This window comes from Lepisosteus oculatus, chromosome 1, assembly GCF_040954835.1.
Source record: "Lepisosteus oculatus isolate fLepOcu1 chromosome 1, fLepOcu1.hap2, whole genome shotgun sequence".
NCBI classification, from domain to species: Eukaryota; Metazoa; Chordata; class Actinopteri; order Semionotiformes; family Lepisosteidae; genus Lepisosteus; species Lepisosteus oculatus.
Window position 1 is genome coordinate 17,902,917 of NC_090696.1, and position 23,778 is coordinate 17,926,694.

At 46.7% G+C, this 23,778-nt stretch overlaps 2 protein-coding genes across 5 annotated transcripts in view; one reads left to right on the forward strand and one right to left on the reverse strand.

The window, feature by feature from the left end:
• Nucleotides 1-6,924, forward strand: part of tarbp2 (TAR (HIV) RNA binding protein 2) — a 12,865-nt gene extending 5,941 nt beyond the window's left edge. The window contains exon 8 of one of the 2 annotated variants that reach the window (XM_015344200.2): nt 6,439-6,924. In XM_015344200.2, coding sequence (XP_015199686.1) covers nt 6,439-6,545 — 107 coding nt within the window. In that variant the 3' untranslated portion in view covers nt 6,546-6,924. Of the gene's footprint in view, nt 1-17; nt 1,755-6,438 lie in introns of those variants that run through there. The other variant, XM_015344199.2, reaches the window with a different exon arrangement.
• tespa1 (thymocyte expressed, positive selection associated 1) lies at nt 3,362-21,721 on the reverse strand. 3 transcript variants are annotated; one of them, XM_015344196.2, is made up of 13 exons: nt 20,420-21,721; nt 18,643-18,712; nt 18,401-18,548; nt 16,947-16,989; nt 15,052-15,092; nt 14,127-14,183; nt 12,644-12,683; nt 11,860-11,934; nt 11,298-11,396; nt 10,515-10,723; nt 8,245-9,299; nt 7,020-7,110; nt 3,362-5,280 (listed from the first exon to the last, which is right to left on the reverse strand). In XM_015344196.2, the coding sequence occupies exons 3-13, from the start codon at nt 18,516-18,518 to the stop codon at nt 5,177-5,179; spliced, it is 1,932 nt and encodes a 643-aa protein (XP_015199682.1). In that variant the 5' UTR covers nt 18,519-18,548; nt 18,643-18,712; nt 20,420-21,721; the 3' UTR covers nt 3,362-5,176. The 3 variants fall into 3 exon arrangements, with proteins under 3 accessions (XP_015199682.1, XP_015199684.1, XP_015199683.1); XM_015344198.2 differs by lacking the exon at nt 20,420-21,721 and adding an exon at nt 19,536-20,095; XM_015344197.2 differs by lacking the exon at nt 18,643-18,712.
• Nucleotides 21,722-23,778: the final 2,057 nt, after the last annotated feature.

A 23,778-nucleotide genomic window follows, 5' to 3' on the forward strand; every position in this document is an offset into this window, starting at 1 on the left:
TTGTATGCCCACCCCAGAGGAGCGCAGCCTGAGCGGCCTGTGCCAGTGCCTGGTGGAGCTGTCCACCCAGCCCGTCACCGTGTGCCACGGCTTTGCGCCGACTAAGGACGCCGCCCGTGCCAGCGCCGCCCACAACGCCCTGCAGTACCTGAAGATCATGGCGGGCGGGAAGTAACCCACTGCAGGCGCCCCCAACCCCCAGATATGTCCTACCATCGTGACTGCTGGTGGATGTTACTGTCAGCACAGACTCAGCCCTCAGTGGGGACAAGCTGGGAATTCCTGCACACGTGGACATCCCAGTCCACCAAGGAGAACCAGGATCCAGAGCAGGCACTGGGCCAGGAAGTGGCGAAAGCCTGTATTTGAATGTTCCTCAAGCAGGAAGTAGTTTAGGACACTCTCATCTCTTGCCCTCTTGCCTCAGCATAGGGGTCTCGCAACTGCAGCATTTGAGATGGGTCACAGGGTAGCTTAGTGGTTTTGTGGCCCGACAGCATCACAACTGATGCATCAGTTAACCGCTTCAGATTTTTTTTTTGTGCGTGTGTGTTGATCTTGTCCTTCACCCATATACCTCCACCCAGAAAGAATGGCAGCTGTGGTTTTAAAGAGGTCCATGACCGCATGGAGCCCTAGGAGATGTGCCCCACTAGGCTGTGTTCAGTAAGGAGTACTCCGCTGTGGCACCACCGATACGGAAGTTGGTTCGCTGCTCAGAGCAATTGCAAGGTGGTAGTGGGGTGGGCAGACTAGCACATTGCACAAGTAGTTTAGGGAAGATGGCCCTGCAAGTAGTTATGGATCTGATGGTGTGAACAATAGTCTTAATTCTACACTATGTAAATATGAACCTCAGTAGACTTAGAACGAATGGTTGAGGAACAGTTTTTTTTTTCTTAAACTTTTGTTGCTTACTTGTTAACTCGGAGGACACTACGCCGATTAATCCAGCTTTTTTGAGCTGTTGGCTAACGGGGCTCTCGGTAGAAAATGCTCTGTCGCACTCAGCCACTTGAACACAAGCTGATTAGTACCACGTCTGGTTTGTTTGCTTTTTTTTTTTCTTAATAAAAAGGTGTGGTGTTTTTTTTTTTTAATCCTTTCTCAAAATGAGTCATTGGAGAACACAATCTCATTTGGTCTGATACCTGGCTATTGAGAAAGCTTCTTGGGACAATCTGAGTAAAAACCTTTCTCAAGTACAGCAGCAGCACTGTACTCGGGATTTAAACCCGCAACCCTCCGGACTCTAGAGCCCGAAGCAGTACTCCATGCTGCAGTCAATTTGTTTATTCAAATTTTGCTTCATGGTTGCCAGGATCTGAAGATTTTAATGCGTAAATAAAATTGTAATTTTTTTTATTTTTAAGTGTAGGTGTTTTTACATTGTCTATTTTTGATCAGGTACGTCTTTTAACTGCGGAGTCCGTTTCAGTCATAGAATTAATACCACAACCTATTCAATTATAAAACATAGTTGAATCCTCTTCATAGCACATCTTGATTAAGCTGCATCTCTTCATCTTTAATTGTCACATGTTGTACAAGGGACCAGTTGAATAATATTTTGCCCTAAACTTTCCATTGGCTTTTACTACATCAAAAATACAAAACTGTAGCATTTAAATGATTTGTAAAATATGTTAGGAAATTATATTCCTCTTAACCAGGACACTACTCAATTTTAGGCTTCTAAGGAGATGTTACTTGAAAATGAGCACCAAATAAAGTCAAGCCCTTGTTAAGGCATACTATGTTATTTTTTTCTATGTGGTTCTGCTATCGTAGTAAGAAGTTGGCTTCAGGTTTTGCTCTTGCCTGTGATGTGAAACCGGGTCAGTCACCAGTGAGGGTAGGAAGTGCATGTTGGAAGAATGAAGTGAGAAAGAAGAACCTGAGGCAGCAGCCGTTCCCCAAAGAGCTTCACATGGGGCTTCGAAAACCTGCTCAGCAACTTTTCAGTTCTCCCAGAAGCCAATTCACCTCCCAGCATGTCTTTGGACCCACATGACCCCTCAGAGAGCATACAGACTCCACACAGACATCATTGAATTTAATCGGAATGTGGAGCTTTCCAGTTGGAGCTCTGCAGTCAGAATGATCCGAAGGAGAGGAGAACTCTGGGATTCCCGGTTGTGCACTTGACCCTCAGTCTGTGTAGAGAGTGCTTGTAAGAAGGTGCTGCTAATTGAAAGGTTGCAGGTTTCCTTTCCAACTCTTAATGTGAATCAATTCTTTACAGCCTAAACTGTACCAATATAACAGCTAGCTTCTCTTAGCTTCGGTGCTAGTATTAAAAAGAGACCTAGAAACGCTACTGACACACAGGCCCTCCATGACTGGAATTGAAGACCAGTGATACAGACAGCTTCCTGCTTGCTAGTTTGTATCAGGTTGTAAATATTAGTGCAAGTGATGGATGACACCTTAAATAGCATAATTAGTGGCTTTGAAGCTTGAGTGCTTGAGTAACACAAACAGAGCAACATCAGATACACAACCACTCATGCTCTGACTGGAAGAATTCAGCTATTTTCCATTGAGGTGTTTTCTCGTCTTAAAATTTCCAAGCCGACTATTAAGTGTTTGCTGACGAAACTGTGTAGGCATCACTCACCTCACTGAGAGGCTCAGGGTTTCGAGTCAGACTTCGTTAACCAGTGAAGTCCATTGAGAACCAATTTACAGAGACAGGCTGGAGAGTCCCATTTCTGAACCAGGGTGTTTCCTGGAGCAGTCAAAATCAGGTACATGTGTTTCACAGTGTGCCCTTCTAGCTGGGGGCATCTCCACCACAAATCTCAGAGCAGATCAACTTCTAGAGACCAAGCCCATTCCCAAGAATGAACTGTAGAAACAGTGCTTGAGGAAAGCCATAGAGCTTGTGACTTATTCTGCATTTTGGAGGTTTTACTTATCCTTATGCTGAGCAAACAAGCTTTCTTCTGTTTTAAATGAATCCTTGTAGAGATGGTGATGCTCATTCAGTTGTGTTCATAGACATGTGAGAGGCGGAAAGGATTTGCCATACTTGGGAATTGCATTAAGATGGACAGTTTACCTGTCGCCTAATGTATTTCACTTACAACAGGCTCTCTGCTTTATATATATAAATATTACAGGATTTGAATTAATTTCAAGAGAATTAATTTATCTTTTTCAAAAAAGATGATAAAAATATCACTAAAGAATGATGCCTTCAAAAACTCATTGTTGCAATTTATTAGTTGCAAAAAGATTTCAGAGAATGAGATTTCCGGTTTTTCACAGACGTCCACAAAACAGGCTGTTTTTTTTATTTGTGGATGAAATTATCCAGGAAGTTTTTTTCCCACCGCACCGTGAAGGCCTTAAATGACAGATAAACTGAAACAGTGGAAACGTATCTTGTAAAAAGATGCTACAATGCTTTTTCTTTACTCTTTGTGTTTTTAAACAAATGACTAGTAGGTTCTACCTGTTGAGTTTTGTAGTCATACCTTTGTGTGTGCTTCCAACACGCAGCCACTAGGTGTCACTGTGTGCTGTGGGAGACGTTCAGGAGCGTGGAAACCAGACAGACGAGACTGAAGTGTAGGACTGGTGCAGTTGGACAGTTTGCCAGCAAACGATTGTCTTAAAGACCCGTATTAACGTCTTGTTATTTTATAAATAAGAAAATAATGTCCCTATCCTGTGCAGTTGGAAGTATGTCTTTTGATATGCTGTCGTTGATCCTCCAGACTTGGTTGGTTTGGATGGTGTTTTTGTCTGCACTATCATCCTTGGAGCTATCCAGCACCCCCTTCTTTTCCTTCCATCTGTATGTGTGAATTCCAGAGTGTCGTTACTGTGGCACTTGTTTCCATACACACTGCAATCTCAATACAGACATTTGTGTTTGTCCATAGGAATATGGTTAGAAGCTCAAAGGTGCAACGTTGTACTTCAAAGCACTTTCTAAGCAATGATCTTTTTGAGGATTAAAGGTTCATGTTATTTTTCCATTTTAGGTTTTGATTCTTAGTAAAAAAAATATTTGCTTTTTGTGTTTTTGAAACTCTTCAATTGCACCACGCAGTGTGTGTAAAAGCACTAATTAAGGAACTGTTGTAATAATAACTACACACCTGTTTTATTTGCATTGATATATTTTTTAAATACTTTCATTTCCATAAATAAATCTGTCCTTCAAGAAAAAAGAAAAACTAAAGCTTAACAAAGTGTACTAACAAAACCAAGATAACACTATGCTGATACAGTGCAGAAATTGAAGAACTTACTGGCACAGCTTTTCAGATGAAGACTGCAGTACATTTCTACTTTTCTGGTTGATTATAGCGGATATCAACTATTTTGGTCTTTCTGTACCAGTCACAAAATTAAAGCAGATTTCATATCATGTGCTGTGGACTCACAAGGTGTCAAACTGTCAGCCAGACCCAGTGAGTCTTGGTAGGTGCCTCCCTGCTGCCAGGCTTGGCATCATTCCTTTTGCTTGAGTTTTCTTCATCTTTGGTCCAGCCAGAATCTTTAAAATAACTGTGCATCGCCTTCCAAAAGAGACAACTGCTGTTTTTATATCTCTCACCTCTCCAGGACAAAAAAAAAGTATGATTTCCTATTGTAGGAAAGCCCATCCATCCATCTTTTAACTGCTTCCTCCAGTTCAGGGTCACGGGGAAGCCTATCCCTGCAAGCAACAGGCACAAGGCAGCGTACAGCCTGGACAGGACACCAGCTCTTTGCATGGGCAGACAGACTCAAACACACACACTCACACCAGGGCCAGCTGGAGGAAAGTGGAGCTCCCAGAGGAAATCCAAGCGAACACGGGGAGAACATGCAAACTCCACACAGACAGCACCCCAGGAATTGACCCCAGGCCCACAGTGTTGCGAGACGGCAATGCTGACCACTATTCCACTGTGTCAACCCAGTAGGAAAGGCCTTTTAATAGAAATTTTATATAATCAAAAAGTCTTTTGTCTTTGTAGAAGTGGCAGAGAGCAGGAAGGTAGAGTAATGACTGCCCCTCTCTGTGGCCCATCTGCCCAGGCCCTCTCCCGAGCACCGTTCCTTCACGAACCCCGGCAAAGCCTGTAGGGAAGCTTGCAGAAATCAAACTGCCCGTGCAGTTTTCGGAGGTCTCACTCATCGGTACCCCCTCCCACGTGCTTTGACTCCAGGCATTTCACGTCTCCTTTTCCTTCTCCACTGGTGATGCCTGAGCCTGAAAATCATCTTCCACAAATCCACTGCTGTCTGACTGCAGGCTGTCTTCTCTCAGGATCATATCTGGGAAGGAACGCAAGAACAGTTACAAATCAGAGGGTCACTATTCGGCCCAGCTAGCCTGTTATGTAGTCACTAGGTAATTGACCCAAGGAAGAAAGAATACGGGGAATTGGCTTCAACAACATGGCTGTGCAGCTTGTTCCAGACTCCATTAACTCTTTGCATAAAGAAGTACTTCCTGTTATTGGTTTTAAAATTCAATTCCATCTCATAGAAACACAGGTGTGCTTCTGTTACTGTTACTTAGCTTTTGAAATTGACAACTGTTCCCTAGACACTTAGGCCCCCCCAGTCGGCTGTTGGATGAAAGCAGGTTGTGAGGCATTTCTACAAAAGCTTAAACACAGGAGGACATGCAAACTCCACCAAAACATGTTTCCCTGCTGGGACTGAACCCAGGACCCTGGCAATGCAAACTAGCAGGGCTAAATGCTCTGCTTTAACCCACAATGCCAGGATGATGATTATTCAACAGACCAGTGAAAGGTAGCACTGAAATTTACTTCAATTTGTGGATATCCCTTTTTTTTCAGATACCAACATTTAAAATCTAGGAGAGTATTTTTTGTATTCAGGTAGCAGTGAGTTCCTGCGGATGTGAGGAATTATGCAGTAGGTGTTAAGCCAGATCTCTGAATGCTCACAACCCAAGAGGTCCCCTGTGCACTCATGCCTGCGCTACCCTGAAATGTCCCCCCCACCCCCACCCCCTTCATGCACTGCACAGCCAGCCCTGGGAAATTATTTTTCAAGAAGAGAGGTGATGTGTGCTGAACTGGTTTTCTCAGTTCTCTGCACCACAGACAGCAAGGCCTGAAGCAACTTGCGCGCAGCTCGGCGTTTCCTGTATGCCGAGCTCCCCAGCTAATGAAGATTCACGGTTAAAACAGATTAACAACCCACTTGCCTCCTCAGCAAACAGAGCGATAGAGATCTCCAAACTGTAACAGTCACTTCTGAGGCCCCAGCTCCTGAGCGCTGAGCAAGGGAATGATGTCGTAGAGAGATCCTGTAGCCTAGTTTTTACTAAAACATACTGTGCGGTGCAAATTTTAACCTAGAATCATCCTTTCCGATTTCATGCAAAATGCATATCTCCGAGCCAGGACTTATAACAGCCATACTGAATGGTGTATTTACTTCTCTTTGTCTTTTCAGAGTCCAATCTAATAAACCACTACAAATGCAAATCAAGCGCTATATCAGCTGATCCATTTTGGGTGTTTTTTTTTTTCACAAAACGCCCCCAGATGTTCACTTTTTGATGTGAAGAGGCTGAGCCGTTTCATAAGACGTCAAAAGGCCAGGTCTGCTTGCGGTTCAGGAAGTGGGCACAAGAGGAGATGAGATTTCATGATGGCAAGGAAGGACGACAAAAAAAACTTCCTCGACCGCGATTCCATCCAGAGAAAGCATAGCATGTTAGAGGCTGGAGACATGTTAGAGGCCAGATTGGAATATTCAGGAACAAATAGAGTTGAAGAGGAAAATTATCACATTTACTGAAAATGCATCTACGAATGAAAGAGCTGTGGGGAGCACCATTCTGGGAATGGCACTGTGTGTAAAACAGTTTTAGGAACCTGTGGCTGAAAAGAGTTTACAGCAGCTGTTCAGTGGCTTCAGATTAAAGTGGTAACTGTGTAGATGTTCTCTTTATTGTCCTTCTGTCTGGCACCAGTCTTGATTGTCTCCTTGGCCCTGTTCTCTCAACACCCCCGCAGTCTGGACAGGCCTACCTCTCTGACGCTTCACTGCTGAGAGAGGGGAAGATGTCATGATGCTCCTGGTCTCTGATTGGCTGGACTCATCTTCCCCGGCACTGTGCACCTGTGTGAAAGCAGGGTGGGGCATTTAAAAAGGCTGCCTAAGAGGGGCTTTGGCTTCAGTTGGTTGTCATCTATCATGTAAAACCCCATTTCATTCACCTCGCCTTTGAACTTCCCAGAGGGAAAACATGGGAGTTTTAGTTACACCCAGAGAATCCTGGCCAGAGAAGGAACAAATCATGCAAAGAAAAAAACATTTCTTTTTAGTATTCAAATCAACTGCACTAGGTAATTTGTTCAATTAAATAGTTTAGAGATCATTTGCAATGGAAATTCCAGCATACTGCTGTTCTCAGGGACCAAAGTGGGCCATGCCTGACTTAGCTGAACCCATTAACTTAGTAATTATTCAAAGCTGTTATTTATTCTAAGTGCATTAACTGATGATTTAAGGATGACCTGTAAGACCTGCTTGAATGTTACAGAACAAGATTTGACGTTTTCATAAAAATAGGGAAGACATTTTTTTCTGTATGTAATGTGTTTTCGGTTTAATTAGTAATTCTGCCATGTCCAGTGCCAAACACACACGGAATTAAAAAGTCTCCCAGTTTCTATACAGCACAATAGATCTACCTGAAGTTATCTGAGCTCTGTAGGTGTTTTATTCCAAGTAACATAAATCATTATTTTTCAATTCATTTTAGTAACCTCTTGAGAATATGCACACAAGTAATGAACTAAGTTCTGTGTCATTTTTTATCCTAGCTTATTCTGTGTCTGCTTCTAATAAGCGCTCAAGAGCAATGGCCTTTGCCGTTGCCTCCCTGTGTGATGAAATATGTGATGAACTATCTAGATAAACTGATTTATCAGCTGTAATTCTGAAAAAAAAACGCCTTATTACTTGAAGCCAGAGAGCTTTCAGTTGTGTAATTTGAAACATACTATGTGACTGCAGAAATGTTATGTTCATAGCAGAATGTGCTCTAAATGCTATTCTGTAAAAACAGGTTTAGTTGTTGTTAAACACTGACTGAACTGTGTCCTGATGCCTGCAATGTGCAGTAAAAACACAATCAATTGCCTGAACTACAGTAAGTAAACCGATGGCTTTTGTTTCCCAGTTCAGGTATTTCAGGTATGACTGCATAGTTTCCCTGTGAAATGTAACACATGAATCAAAGGCAGCTACCTCCTCTATTTCGAAGGAGTTTCCCTGCTGTGGACTCTGCAGAGCACGCCTGAAAGAGGGGGATCTGGAGGGGCTCAGGTAACCCCTCTGCCCCACTCCCCAGGGGTGCTGGCTCTGGGAGGCGTCCGTGTCACTGGGGGACTCCCCATCCCATCCGGTCACGGTGATCTGGCAGGTTGGCTCCTGACCTTTGACCCCCGGGTTAGAATGAGAGGGATGCCTGCAGGTCCCATCGGAAGCATTTTCTGCCAAACAGGAAACCACGCTCCCCGACTCTCCCATCAACCCCCAGGCTACAACCCCCTCCGCGATCACTCCTGTCTCTCCGTTTTCAGGCGGGTCCTGCATTCCGCGTGGGGAACCCTCTCTCCTGGGGTCAAGGCTAGAGGGGATCTCAGGGTGTCTGAAACAAGTCTGTTTCATGAAGGGCTTTTTATGAACACTCTCCACAATCCTTGGGTGTATGACATCTTGCGTGAACTTGGCAGCTTGAGGCTGGCCGCTGGTATTGGGCTCTGTGCCACCCTGGTTGGGTTTGTCCCTCACGTCCTGTGTTTCCGAACCGCTGGTGCCCTCTGGGGCTGCGGGCACAGGTAACGCCAGCTCTCCGGGAGCAGGGTGGCCCTGTGTCGCCCCATCTCCGGAAGAAGCCGGGGTGGGCAGAGGTGCACCTGGGAGGCGGGCGGGATCTTCTCCGGAGCAGGCCTGTGCCAGGTGGCGGGAGGTCTCAGCCGCTTTGTGCCCCAGGACGAACTCCACCACGTTGGGCAGGCTGCTTCGTTTGCGGGGGCTGGCGCGGGGCGAGGGGCCGGGGGAGGCCAGGTCGCGGGAGCCCGTGTAGAGGCACATCTTGGAGACGGTGTCCTTCAGGCGGTCCACGGGCGACCTGGGCTCGCTCCTCACGCTGCTGAAGCGCATGCTGATCTTCTCGATGGGCGAGGCGAAGGAGAACTCGGGGGGCGCCAGCTTCTGGACCGGGGTCTTCGACACGTAGGAGTACAGCGAGTAGAACGCGTTGGCCATGGCGGTCAAGACCTCCACCTGCCGGAATCGACCTGGGAAGGAAAGAGAGAGCCCGTCAGCCTCTTCCCATCCTAACCCTTTCCAAAGCCTGTGCACTCCTCTATCCAGCATGAATTCAGCATGCACCCCCTCCATTTCGGATGCAAGCTCACTCAAGCTGATGACAGAGGCGTCTCGAACATTTCAGACTGGTTTTTGCTAACAGAGGATCAGATGAAGATGCTGTTTTTCCGGGCAAGAGCAACAGTCAGAAGTATCAATCTGGATTCATCCCAAGGATCCCGTGTCCTGTATGTCACTACCTTGGTTTACCGTACTAATCCGAGTTTCTATTTAAAGGGGTGTTTTTTTTTTGTTACTTGGGTGTTGATGTTAGTGTTGTGTTTTGGTTGTGGAGAGCTGGGCGTGCCAATCAGATATGATGCCACACTGTAAAAACATACAAAGAAAGGCAGCCTAGCCAACACTGCAGCTGTGCTCTACCTCCTCATCATAGGTATTATTTAAAAAATATTTTTTTTTCCCGTCCTAATGGATTCCACCAGATTATTACGCTATAGGCACGGCAGCGTCGATTGGGTTTTTTCTGCCCAAGAAAATTAGAAGTCGGCAGCTGGCACATGGCCCATTTCTGGGTGTAAAGTGCACGGTCAGAACCCAGGGCCAGATCCAACCGCGATACATTTGTGATAGATGCAGTTTCACAACAAGGTGATAGCTTGCTCCTCATATTTCAAAACACACACACAACTTGGAAGAACAATCTTGCCCGGGCTGCATTCCTCCAAAGCAATCCATACATCTAAAAACACACGGAGATTGAATTTGGATGCAGTGGAGCTTCGAAATAGCATATGGCGGTGATCTCGCACAGACTGTTTTCCAAAGCTCTGCTGGTTGACACTTGAACCCTCTCCCGTGTGCACACTTCTGGCTGCGATCAACCCTAATCTTCCAGGGGGAAAGATTCTGTAATCGATTGAGAACAAACACTCCAACCCACAATACAGGCACTGACATCGGAGAGTGCGTGTCTAGCTTTGATCTGGTTTGCAAACAAGGACGCAAATATTTAAGAAAAGTTCTTTTTTCAAATAAGAACAATGGCAACGTAAGTATTGTGGGGGCACTTGTGGAGAAAAGAGGAAAGCAGATGAAGCAAACAACGAAGATCCCCATCCCGCCGTACCAGCGACACTCAGCCAGTCGCCCGTGAGCACGCAGAGCAGCGGGAGCAGGGAACTCACTTGCCAGCGAGAGATCAGGGTCCTCCTCCTTGATCCGTCTCAGCTGGGACTCCAGGAAGAGGCGGAAGTTGATGCCCCCCAGCTGGGAGGGGAAGCTGAAAAACCGAGGGGGGATCTTGGCCGTGATCTGGGGCTCGTCCTGCCCGAAACCCAGGTTGTACAGAGTCTCCTCTGCGTCCTCAGCGCACATCTGGAGCACCTGCGACACACTGTAGTGGGGGGAGGGCAAGGGGGCACACATCTGTGAGGGCTGTCGGTTCTGAAGCAGCCGATGTGAAGCAACAGACAGAACAGCTGTCATTAAGACACCGAGCCTCATCAGCACTTCTCTCGAGAGGCTGTTTGGCGCTCTGCTTTCACGTTGAACTCTATGTGTACAGGCCACTGCACACTTTGTAAAGAGAATCCTAAAATAAGAGGTGCACACTCCTGCTGAATACTGAAGGAACACCTCTCGGATGTCTTTCTGTGATTTTGACATGGATTACATGAAGAAGTCCAAACTCCAAAGATTAACATAACCCCATAACCCACAACGAAACAAAAACAGGACTTGAAAAAATGGCCTAGTGCAATATATCTCGCCATCATTTTTGGCAAAGAACAATTAATTGAAACTTCATTTGACTACCGAACACAGTGCACTAGCTGTGGTGGCAGCTGTCTTTCACCAGCCAGTTATGGCTTCTGCCTTGTGAACGGTGCGCAGGTGTGCAGGGGGGCAGACGACTGTCTGTGATTTTCCGAAGGAAGCCGATGAGGCGGGGGAAGCCATTGACTCACCTGGAAGCTGACTTAGTGGTAGCAGTGGAAAAACCACTAGAGGCCATGCTGTGGCCCAGGTTCAGAAACTGGAAGGGGCTCAACTTCTCCGTTGATACCCTGCATACACAACAGGGCCCAGGTCAGTACTGAGGTGGGTGGATGTCCAGACTGGCGTGGACAAGACATGGTGTAGAAGAACTAATACTGTCAGTGTCCACATACAAAACTGGTTGTGTTTGAGCTCTTATGCTCAAAGGAAGTTGGTTGAAAATCCAAAAAACATTGGTTGGCTGTAACAAGAAGCCAGAGAAAACATCGAATGCGTGTTCAAAGAATTCCTTTTCCTGCAACAAAACAATTTGTGGCACACTGTTTGATTTTTATGTTAAGCATCCCTTACACTCTTCATGTATGAGATAAAACAATGAAAAATAGCAATCCTGAATCCTAAACAGGCCATTTTCATCTAGCCTTTTTCATATTTTAACATCAGGAGTTTGTTTTAGAAAACAAAAGTGCTATACACAAAAGTGTAGTGGATGTCCTGGAGCAGACGGTTTTGTCATCAGAAGGCCCTTACCCTCTCGCAGCTCTCTGTGGTGCACTGCAGTCTCTATTCCGTGGTCTGGGGGGGGGCAGCAACAGGGGGCACCCTCTGCAACACCCAGATGATAACACAGAGAGCAGTGCAGTAAGTGAAGATTGTGATCCCCAGCACACTGTAGTTACAGCAATCAGGGGAGCTCCAAGCAACATGTCAGATGGTGTTAGGGAAGGATAAACCAAGTCGTTTCATGACATTCGGCTCTCTCACCTGTACTGTTCCGTGCAGCCATGGTTTACGGTACCAGGCAGTGTGCATTTCTCCAGGGCAGCAGGAACACATTCAGCAGGTACATGTTCAGCATGTATGATATTCACATGCATATGTAGCGCAGAACGGTTTGGTTCACACTACTGATTGAGTGGCAGATTGAGTGCATGAGCAGAAAATAGTAGCTGCACTCAACTGGAGAATGATGTGATGAACTTGGTTTGGCTGTGTTGCTCCTATGTGAAGTAAGGATACATCAACAGAAGGACTTGTTCGATGGCTATGTATGTGTACTGAAGTGCTATTAGTCCTAATCTATAGAGAATTTTCATGCTACGGTTCCTACAATTTGTGTACAATATCAATTTTCAGCCAGAGAAAGAAAATCAAATATGAAAGAGATCAAATTGCTGTGTCCTGGTGACCTGTTAGCACTCGCATTTTAAGGAACAGCAATGTCACAGATGTCAGCTGCTATTTGCTGTGCTGTAGCAGACAGATTTGTCTGTTTTTCTGCAGCTCTTAAAGGAGCCGAACGGACTGTGCTTACCCCACCACTGGGTCATCTTCACCCCTGTGCAGTGCGATTGCTGTAACACAGCAAGCAAGATCTGGTTAGGCTTTAAAACATGCAAGCTCATTCCCTCCCACCCCGTACTGTACATATATCAGTGCAGGCAAGCACAGCCAGCAGGCAATCATCCATGGTCAGTGTACAACTATAGAATACATCAAGGTCAATGGGGATGGAAGAGTGCTGAAGTTACAGGTGACCTTAGACAGAGTGCAGTGTTTTTTTCAGGTCTGGGCGTGGGCTTGGAAGCAGTCATTGTGATCTGCAGCAGAGAGGAAGCACTCTCGGGCTGTGCATTGTGAGTCGATAATGGGACTGATAATTAGGTTGTGCCTTCAGGGAAAAAACCCACAAAACATTATTTTATCTCAGTTCTCTTACACAGCACCTGAAAACTGATGAGTGTTATTTTATGGTGGGAGGGGGTAGTCCTACAAAAAACAATCAGTTCCCAGATCATCTCTTCTGTGTTACACTAACAAGGTAGTTAATCTACCTCGTTAGTGTAACATGGCTAATTCTGTCTCTTGCAGCCACATGCAATTTGCCCGGCCTGGCAACACAATTTGTCAAAGTAGGAAGTAATCATATTTGGAATAGAAAGTTTCAGTTTGCAGGCAGATGTGTCTTGGGGGATGTACTGTGTGTTTCAACTGGAGTGGGTCGGGACAGGACTTCACACAGAAAAGATCTGCTGGTCTCAGATTGTATTCTAGCAGGAAGATGAACATTCTTGGTAAGCTGATATTGCAGTAAACACATCAATGCTTCTTCTCAGGTGCACTGCAATGTGCACAGCAGAATTTCGATAGTGGATACACATGAATAGCAGACTGGCTGTGGCCATGCTCTCATGTGATTTGCTCAGTTTGGTACTGCAAACAGACATGAGCTTTAATCTGTGTTTTGAATATTATCAGGGTGATCAAAGTGGCAACAACAATATTGAGTCAAGAGGATGTCAAAAAGAGGAAGAATATAAATCCCCAAACAAAGAACCTATTGTTTGATTCACTGATAGCTGAGTCCAAAATCTCATTTGTTTTTAGCTACCACAATGTACAGGTGACTCACTGGTCAACATTGCTGATTTTAAAGTACCTGCTGGCAATGCAGCTTAGTTGCTTGTATGGATACGTAGACTGACTTGCACAACTTCTGCACATGTTGAAATAAAATATTCAGTGATTGTGTTCTATGATAGGATCCATGCGAATCACTAGGAAACGATTAGCTTCACGTTACAAAATATATATCAACAGCAACGTGTCTGGAGATTGAGCAATTCTACTGAACTAAACATATGGAGCAATCCTGGGAGGTACAGAGCCAAGGAGGAACATTATTCCATTGTGACCACACAAGCTCATGTTCCAGCTCACAATCCGGCTGAGCAAGGTTACAAGAACCATATCAACTACACCTCTGAATCTTTAAGAAAGTGTGATGAATTCCCTACCTTCTGCTCCCAGAATGAGATCATCTTCAAAACTGTTTCCAGCTTTCGGGAATGAGTCTGGAAGACAAAAGAAACATCCTTTTGTTTCTTTACAGAATAAGCACTGATGCTTCAGCAGTGCACTAATTAGGTGAGATATGAATGAGAAATATAATATATAATATAATAATTGCAGAATTTACAACAAATCATTGTGATGCCCAAGAGAAACATAACTGACCTTTCCGTTACACTTGACCTTTGACCTTTGAAGAGTCCCCCCTTACACACCTCTAACAAAGTGTTTCACCTTTCACCAACCAGCACTTTGTCCAGCACAAGACATGTTTGTCTCTGGTCAAGACAATGAAAACCCTTTATATGGTAAATGTATATTGTATAGACGGCTCCTGTGGAACGTGCAATTTAAAGGACCCAATCAAGCAAACTGGCCTGTGGAATGAGTGGAGAAACATGCAGATTTCACCCAAACAAGTAGAAGTACGGGTGCCGTGAGGTCCCCATACTGCTAGAGATAAATACACTGTATTCAGTGTTTAGATAAGATGCAGAATCACATCCAGAAATTACATCCAAAAAGTCAATTTCAGGGTACAGTGAATTAATCTGCATACTGGTGGTTCATAGAGAGATAAGATATTCACTAACTCTTAGATTACGAAATGCATAGCCCTGGTCTGTATCATTTTATTTAAAAATGCTGTGAATACAAAATATGTGGCTTCTTAGCACATGTGCCTTGCTGTTCCCAGCAGGGACCTGGCAGAGATACCACAGTTGCAACACCTTTGTGTTCCTTCTATGCCACATTCCACAGCCTCGGCCCATGTTCCAGTTGCAGCACCTGGCTCCAGTAAGTGCTACGGCTTGTTCCAACCGCACACAGGTATGCTTTGACATGCCCGCCACTTTATGGCACACCTACCCAAAGTCAGATGGTTTGCATCTTCTGGGGGCATTTCGTACCTGCAGGGAAATAAAAAGCATGCAAACAGAAAGCACATGGTTTCAGCAAAAATGAATAGTGAATAGACGGTAGAACAGACCCATTCTGTTACTGGTCCTACGTCAATTCACTGTTCTACACTAGGGTTGGAGGTTGGAAAAAACTGGGGTCTTTTAGATGTAATTCTGCCCGAGTGCTTAATGACATCATTCAAGCATTTATCTGTTTGCAAGTCTTTGGTGATTCAAGAGTGCGAGTTCCTGCCCTAGTCTTGGAGAAACTGTGCCTGCTGGCTTGTGCTCACATGACTGGTTTCCGTTTACTATTTGGGGCATATTTGGAAATTTGCTTTCAGCTCTTAAAAGATCAAAAGAGAGGGATCTGTCCTAGGTATCAAACCTGATCTGAGCACTGGACATTCGTGTCTTAAACAGAGGTTCCCAACCCTGGCACCAGGACTGGGCACCCTGCAGATGCAGCGACCCCAGCAATAATATTAATGCTCTGGGATTCCTCAGTCCTATTTTCCATCAGTAAAGACGTACATTTTTTCCTGTTTACCAACACACCTACTCTCTCACTTTTCCGAATTCAACCAACAAAGCGACTTAAACGGCAGAGATTACAGTAGCCTGCCATTACTGATTGATTGCTACGCTTAAAACCCGAACGTCTGGAGCTCTCCGGAGCCAGGATGATGATTAGGGACAGTCGACAGTTATGGTGCACACAGTGCTGTCCGTAAGTCTTGTAGGTGAAATTGACGGAGACTGCCTGCCAGATATTATCATTCAGACGGGACGCCCGCGAGTGCCCTCGGGCTGTAAGTGTGTTCAGGGATCGTTTACCTCCGAGTTTTTTATGGGCGGCTCGTGCGGGTGCTATTTTTACCACCCGAAAACTTCCGCTGAGGTTTAGCTGAAAGCAGAAACTGTAAAAACTCCCCCCCCCCCCCTTTTTTTTTATTTCTCCATTTCTTCAGTGTCAGGAAGACAGAGCCCCGTGAGAAGTCGAGAAAGCGAGTTATAAATACAAATGTAAAAATAGCTTCGCGTCCACCCCCCTCCAGCTTTTACAAAAGATGGCGCGTCACAGAGCAAATGTGTCAGGGCGCTTTTATTTGTACGCGCCGGAAGAGCGATGATAAAATATCAAAAACCGCGTGGGCCTTGAGATTATCTTCCTAGCAATAACACGCGGTGGCCTTGTGCGATAAAATCACGCCCCACCCACAAAGCCACAAAATAATAAACATAGTGGGATGCAAAATGACTGAATCACCCTATCTCTGTGTGTGCGCGACAAATCATCTACCAATACTGCATACGGCGCTGAAACTTCCAAGTCTGGTGTTCAAGCATGGAGAACGCAATTCTGTTAGATTAGAATATCAAAATACAGGGAATCAGTATTTTGATAAGGTGTTTGCTATCAACCCTGGTAGTGATACTGGGCCTTTGCTTGGGTGCAAAAGAGATAAATGTACACCAGAAAATTTAAATAAAAAATTATCAACGATTTCTAAGCCAGTAAGTGCTGTTGAATTACGCTCAAAACTACAGGTCAAAACTACAGGTTGACAGGCGCCGTAATACATGTGTTTCTGACCACCTTACTGACACATCGGGAGGGATGAAACAGTGTGGGGTCATTTTGGGATGGAAGAGCCACTAAATGCCAAGGATTATTATCATTTATATAAAAAATAATTAATGTTTAGGACAAAAGTGGGCGACGACCCCTCGCGGGTCCAGTGACGTCTGTTGCAGCCTCGCGCGGGCTGCCCATTCCCACAGACGTCTAGTGTTTCGCTGTGACTCGTCGCCCACGGATCTTGCACAGGTGCTCCGACACGCAGCCCCGGGCGCACTTACCCCAGGCACTGCAGCCAGCTCGCAACTTTTCCGTCATTGTTTCCTGTGGAAAGAGAAAGAGCACGCCGTCGCTGTCATTCAAAACACGACTGCGGGCTCGATTGCACAGGCTTACAGCAGAAGCCCGTGGGCGGCGCTCATTCGTGTCCGTTCGCTTGTGAAAGAAACTCGAAAGAGTACGGGACTGCCGTCAACGTTTTCTCCCTCCGAACACGTTCCGCCTCCCTTACTGCTGTCACCCCCGGTAACTATCCGGCTAGAAGTCTCAGGCTTGTTGAGGTGACAAAAATACACTCATTCAATTTCGCAATTAATCACATTGTCCGTTAGGGAACCGGTTCCCCCCCCCCGCTGCGATACACAGCTGACTGCGAACTTGAAGTACATCACAGATGAGCGGTCACGTCAGAGGCGAGACTGGGACCCGAACCCTTTTGGTTTTGGTCGAAAATGTCCTGCCGGTGACTGAGTAGCACCACCACTCGTTAGACCTAAGCAAAAAAAAAAACACTGCCGGGGTTTCAAAAAGTTACTGATAACTCGAAGGACCCTGGATGAAGCAAATGGAATTTACAGAGGCACGAGTAAAGGTTTATTCCATGCTAAAAACACAGAGAATAAAAGAAACAGCGTTTCGGCTGTGTAGCCTTCTTCGGGGGGTGTGTGTGTGTAATTTATTCACACTTATACTGAGATCCTTTCACGGATGTGAAAAGAGAAAGATTCTTATAAGTCATGTGCATTCTGTTGCAAAGACAAAGATGTCTCCGCGCGCCCGGCTCGTGCGGGCGTTGAGCGCGCTGCTCTTTTCAGCGCTCTTCCTCGCGCACCAGAGCACAACTGGGGCTTTTGAAATGTGCTGGGAGAGCGTTTAAAATGAACCAAATAGCACATCTAGAGAAAGCGCAGCATGCCACCCGTGGCGAAGCGACCCGCGGTTTACTCTCATGATTCAGGTCCGTTAAACCCACTTGATTGGTTATAAAGTCCTCCGCTTTGCTTTTCCGCTTTTCTCGAAATTGCTTAACTGAATCAAAGACTGGGTTAATTAGCCAGGGTTAATTAGAACCTGCGAAGCTATCAAAAGACAGAGGTTCACCAGCACGGGGCTGGCCATCATTCGTTCAGGTGAAGTGCAGAACACCACTCCCTTTAACACCTATAATGTTTCAGAGCGTTTGGACGGAAGGGGGCCGTTTTCGAACCTTAATTGGACTTCATATGTATTCTCACACCTGTTAGGGGCTGAAAACAATCTGGTAACGTTCATCACATGGGCCGGTTGTATCTTCTACTAGATCTTGTTTGTTGTAAATAGCGCGTGCGTGCTGTTGTCTGCCACGTCAGATTCGCGTCACGCGCTGTGGAAAGACGAGCTCCCGATGTTGCGAGACAAACGGGTGGGTAAAGGTGTTCGTCGATTTCTGCCCAGCGGGGATCGTCGGAAACCGTACCTTCCAGGAACACTTCGTCGGCCTGCGGGCCAGGGGTCAGGGTGGTCTCCGGCGCTTGCCACGCGCGGCTGCTGCGCAGCCAGGCCCGGCGCTTGTCGCTGGGAGACGGGGTCTCCATCGCCGGCCCGCCCTGCACGCCTCTACTGCCCTGGGATGGCGGGAGAGAGAGGGGTAAAGGTCAAAATGGCTTATTTGTCACTCGATGGCACTAAAACTCGCTCCTCGCGGGAAACCTGACGCACCTGACCGTCTTCTAGTTGGGGTTTCTGGGGCCTGGGGCGGTGTGGTGGCTCTGTGGCTCAGGATCTGCGCCTGTGGATGGAAGGTTGCCCGTTCGTATCCTGCGGCCGGCAGAGGAATCCTACTCCCTTGGTCACCCGAGCAAGGCCCTTAACCCCAAGTACTCCAGGGGCGCCGTATAAATGTCTGACCCTGCGCTCTGACCCCCAGCTTCTCTCCCTGTCTGTGTGTCTCATGGAGAGCAAGCTGGGGTATGCGAAAAGACAAATTTCTAATACAAGAAACCGTATATGGCCAATAAAGTGATCTGATCTTTCTAGTTCGGCTTTCAGCTGCTTAATGAAAAACTCAAAGCTTTTTCGCCCCAGAGAACAATAACGCTGCCAAACTGCTGAAAGTATCTATGCATATGTATAACAGTGTCAATCCAAAACGCCTGAAGACGTATTTTATAAACGTTACTTTCTGTGGCTGTCTCTTCTGCAGGAAACAGCAAAGAAAAGGGAAACATGCAAGCTCTTGCGAGTCTGGGCAGCTGAACAATTGACATTCCCTTTAAACCGTGGCGCACCTGAAATCTCGTGTGCCTGTACTGTATATTCTGGTCTCTCCGGCGCTTAGGCCGAGTCCCCGCAGGAAACGGCGGTGATCTAAGTGTTTGATCTAAGTGTTTGGAAGTGTTTTGACTGCGTTTCCTCGCGCGCTTTGAAAGGAATTTAAAGATTCTGCCTGAGCACGTCCAAACAGGGCGCCGGGATCGCCAAGACCCTATTCTCCGGCATCCCAGCCCTTGGGTGTCTTGAGAATTTACAGAAGGAACCAAAAAAATCAGAAAAACAGAGCTATATTTGGTCATAGCGGTCGTGAAACAAACAGGAAAACAAATTGTCCTGACCTTGAAAAGAACTTCTGGTAACCGGGCTTAGAGAGATGCACGTACGAGCACATTCTAACGCGATAGCGCCTGTCAGAGAGCCTGCTGTCCTGCCGCGCTGTCTGAAGAGCTCACTATCCTGGAAGAAACGAGGACCGGCAACAGAGCTCTGTATCGGCAGTGCGGTCTCTCGACCTGACAACCTGCAGGCCAGTTCAGGAATAATTATTTACAGAGCTCTGCTTGTCTGTAGCGCTTTACCCCGCTTGCACACTTTACAGTGAATGGCTACATTCTGTCCCCTATGGGTAACAAGTACCGGTTTTTACTGTTTAACCTTCCGCTAAAAACCTGCAATTTTGCGTGGATTTTACCATATGAAAACAACAGATCCGTCAATGCCTTGAACTGGTAAACTGAGTTTTACCAAGGGCACAGCAGCAATGTTAAGACGCCCGTTATTTTTCAGCGCTTTTCTTTCTATACAATATTGCTAACCGTTCTTAAATTCCGTAAGGCGCTGGTGAACTGTTGCTAAAAAAAAATACCGCACTGTGTTGAAAGTAAATTAAAAGCAATGAGAAGAAACCGAAGCAGTTTTCGTAACTGAAAACGAAATAAGACGGAAACCCTGTTTTACTTTTTGTGATATAACAAGTGTCCACCAGAGTGTATCTTAGTTCCCAACCCTTGATAACGAAATTACGCCGCAGATGGAAGACAGGGCAACTCGTGAATACATTTATCCTTCTTTTTTTCTTTTGCGGAACGAATGTCTACTAGTAAACCGGCACAATCTGTGCCGTCTGCTTCACCTGCGAGCTCAAACCGTACGAGACGCGAAAACGGTTCCGAGAACACCAGGCGCCCCCTGTCAGTCCTCGCCGCTCCGGCAGCTACTGTACCTGTCGCACAGCGCGTAGCTCGCAGTGAAGGCTCCTTGCGCGCCATCCCGGGCAGCCCGGCGGCTCTCGGCACCTTCACCTCCGCTGGACCCTGTCGCCGGCCGCTGTCATCTCTCTGTCTCCTCGGTGTCTGGCCCTCCCGCACCGCGGCCGCCTCCTCGCGCAGCCCGCTCCCGTCGCTGTGTTTCGTCAAACGCGTCCAGGAGAGTGAGAGAGAGAGAGAAAAAAAGGAAGTTGTCTGTGCGATTGAAGGTGCAGCCCTAAAGTTAACGTTTCATTTCGCCCACATCCTGTCGTTTTCGATACTTCAAGCCGAGACGAGGTTATTTACTGAAACAGAGCATCCAGCGCCCTCAGTGCAAGGCTCGGCCGACTTTTTTTTTTAAAAAGCCTCGACTCCGTATTAAAATGATAGTCGTGTTTCCAATAAAGCTCAAATAACGCTGTGTAAATGAAAGAAAGAAACCTGCCTGCCCTCCGTATCGGCAGGGAGAGGGGGTGTTACAACGGACTGCGAGACACTGCCAAATGCACCCCCATTCTGGAAGTAAACTCGGGGGGTAATAACTGGAGTAGTTCTCTGACGTTTAGGTTGTACGAGTAAAAGTTTCCTAAACAGTAAATCTAGGTTCTCCTGAAAACAGGTCGGGGTGCAGTGCTGTCAGTTTCCAGGAGTCTCTACCACCGGCTCTCGGTTTTAGGGACAGATTCCTGCTGAGCCGTGGAGAGTCCCTGCAGCCGCCTGAAGGCCGCAGGTAAACAAATCCCAGGCTCTTTCGGCCAGAAAGCGAGGGGCGATCACCATGGCAACCAGGTAATCTCTGTAAAACCCTGCTGTAAAACCCCCTCGCGCGCGGGCGGGGTTATACATCTATTGAGCATCACTTAGTCGGGAAAACAGGGATGACGAATGATAACAGGATCTCCAACAGACGAGATAAGACATCTGTCGCACAGACACGCAAGTTTAAAAACTCGGAGACGGAGGCGCGTTTGACTCCGGTGGGGCACCTGTGGCCCACTTCGTCACTGTGCGGAGCTCGTAGCGCCTTTGCAACGCAAAATGGTGGGCATCAGGTATCGGTTATAGTGCAAAATAATTAGTGGAGTCAACATGTTTCTCCTGATCAAGGCTTGTTTATTGAAGTGTTGACAATTGTAAAAAAAAAAATAGGAGTATAGTGCGTGCGCCTGGCTGACTGTACTGGGAATTGGCGCAAAATGGATAGAGGCGTTACCCGTGTGTCCTGGCCAAATTCCCCCAGTCCTCCAAATAATCCCCATCTCTGAACTGGCTTCATCACTCTGTTCTCCTCCCCACTGAGAGCTGGTGTGTGGTGAGTGTACTGGTGCACTATGGCTGCCGTCGCATCATCCAGGTGGGGCTGCACATTGGTGGTGGTGGAGGGGAGTCCCCATTACCTGTAAAGCGCTTCTAGTGGAGTGTCCAGAAAAGCGCTGTATAAGTGTAAGCAACTATTATCAATTGTGGGAAACCCTCACTGGACTGAGTAACAGTCATAGCTGCGACAGCCTTCAGATTGGAAAACGTGACTGAACAGGATGAACATGATCAGCATTGATTTGAGGTCTTGTTGCAGGAGATGATTTCCCATCTCCACAGGAAGTCCTGGCCGAGGCCCCCCAGCTCTTGGGCCTGTACCTCTCCACCTCTCTTGGGCCTGTATCGCGTCTTCGCCCGGCTCTCTGGGTTCAGCCCTCACCGGTGAGATTTGCGCACTATCGCACAAGATCGGCGTTTAGCCAACAGTGGTGTTCATAACAAATAAATAATCCTTACAAGCTTTTCTGGACGTTCCACTCAAAGCGCTTTACAGGTAGTAGGCACTCCCCTCCACCACCACCAATGTGCAGCCCCACCTGGATGATGCACCAGTACTCTCAGCGCACACTGGTGGACAGAGTGATGAAGCCAGTTCATAGTGGAGATTATTAGGTAGAGACCAATGGGAAATTTGGCCAGGACACCAGGGTGACACCCCTGCTGTTTCCAAGAAATACCCTGGGATTTTTAATGACCTCTGAGAATTAGGACCTCAGCTTTATGTCTCATCCTGCCTCATACTGGGGCATTAGGACCCACACAGACCGCAGGGTGAGCACCCCCTGCTGGCCCCACTAACACCTTTTCCAGTAGAAACCTTAGTTTTTCCCAGGAGGTCTCCCATCCAGGTACTGCCCAGGCTCACACCTGCTGAGCTTCAGTGGGCTGCCAGCTGTGAGTTGCAGGGTGATATGGCCGCTGCTGGAAATCATTAATTATCGCGGGGGCCTGCCTGTCGATCCGGCAAAGAGCTGCAAGTCTCTTCAGCTCCAGGATATCAAGTCTGAGCAACGATCTAAGGCCGAACTAAGGCGCGTGACCGAAACCCCCGCGAGTCATATTTTTTCCTTCTCAAACGCTGGAGACCTGAAGTTGCTTTCATGACACCCAGTCGTGACTGTGCTACCGCCTACATGTTCAGGAACCGACAATGAACCGAAGAAGAGCTCGAATCGAAACGGAGGTGCGGGAAACGAGAACCAGCAGGTTGTGAGACTCCACCCTCCACTCCGGTCCCCCCCCCCCAAAAAAAAAACAGGTTTGGGAACCCCCGCCACAATCTGAAAGGCATCGACCGCAGATCGTCAACTGCGCCCCTCGATAATGTGATGATTTTAAGCAAGGAAATCTGCATCTTAGTAGTTCAGGTGGGTAGCTGCGTCAGCATGCGTAGGCTGCAAAAGAACAAGTAATACGTTTATTCCATGCTGAAAAAAAAGAAGAAAGAAAACACAACGTTTCGGCCGTGCAGCCTTCTTCAGATGTGAAGTCTTCAGGTGTGAAATCTGCATCTTGCATCTTAAGACAGAACAAACCGCAGGAGAGCCAAGCCGCTGGCCTGCACGGACCGTCTGTTGGGCTATAAATAGGTGCACTGTAGCGATTCCTTACAGCCCATGCTGTTCCGACAGCCCGACAGCGCTTCCTTTAAGAATCGCTATGAAATTGGAACTGGACGGCGGAGCAGCCCATTTAAAACGACAAAAGAGGGATGTACATTGAGGGATGCATTGAGGAATGTAGCGTCTCTGATCCTATTCATAGTGTAAATGCAAGGAAATAAAAATATAGAGGCCGATATTATTACTATCCTACAGACGTCTGTAAAAGCAAAAATCTGATTCATTTAAAATGATGCGATTCGTTGACTTATGAAAATATATTGCACTAACTCAGGGATTAAATGAATTTAAATGAACTCAGCACTAACGCTTTCATACTGAAAGTGTACCTGCTGAAATCGAGCGGACACTGGCAAGCGTTTCCAATACCTTCCCACACCGCAAGAGGGCGC

What these genes read in the sequence shown, in the direction of transcription:
- tespa1 (XM_015344197.2), bottom strand. Translation starts at nt 18,518, where the DNA reads ATGGAGACCCCGTCTCCCAGCGACAAGCGCCGGGCCTGGCTGCGCAGC. An exon ending in AGCTGGCTGCAGTGCCTGGG is followed by an intron (nt 15,093 to 16,946) that starts GTAAGTGCGCCC and finishes ATTTCCCTGCAG; the next exon opens with GTACGAAATGCCCCCAGAAG. An exon ending in CCCTGATCTCTCGCTGGCAA is followed by an intron (nt 9,300 to 10,514) that starts GTGAGTTCCCTG and finishes TTTCCTTCCCAG; the next exon opens with GTCGATTCCGGCAGGTGGAG.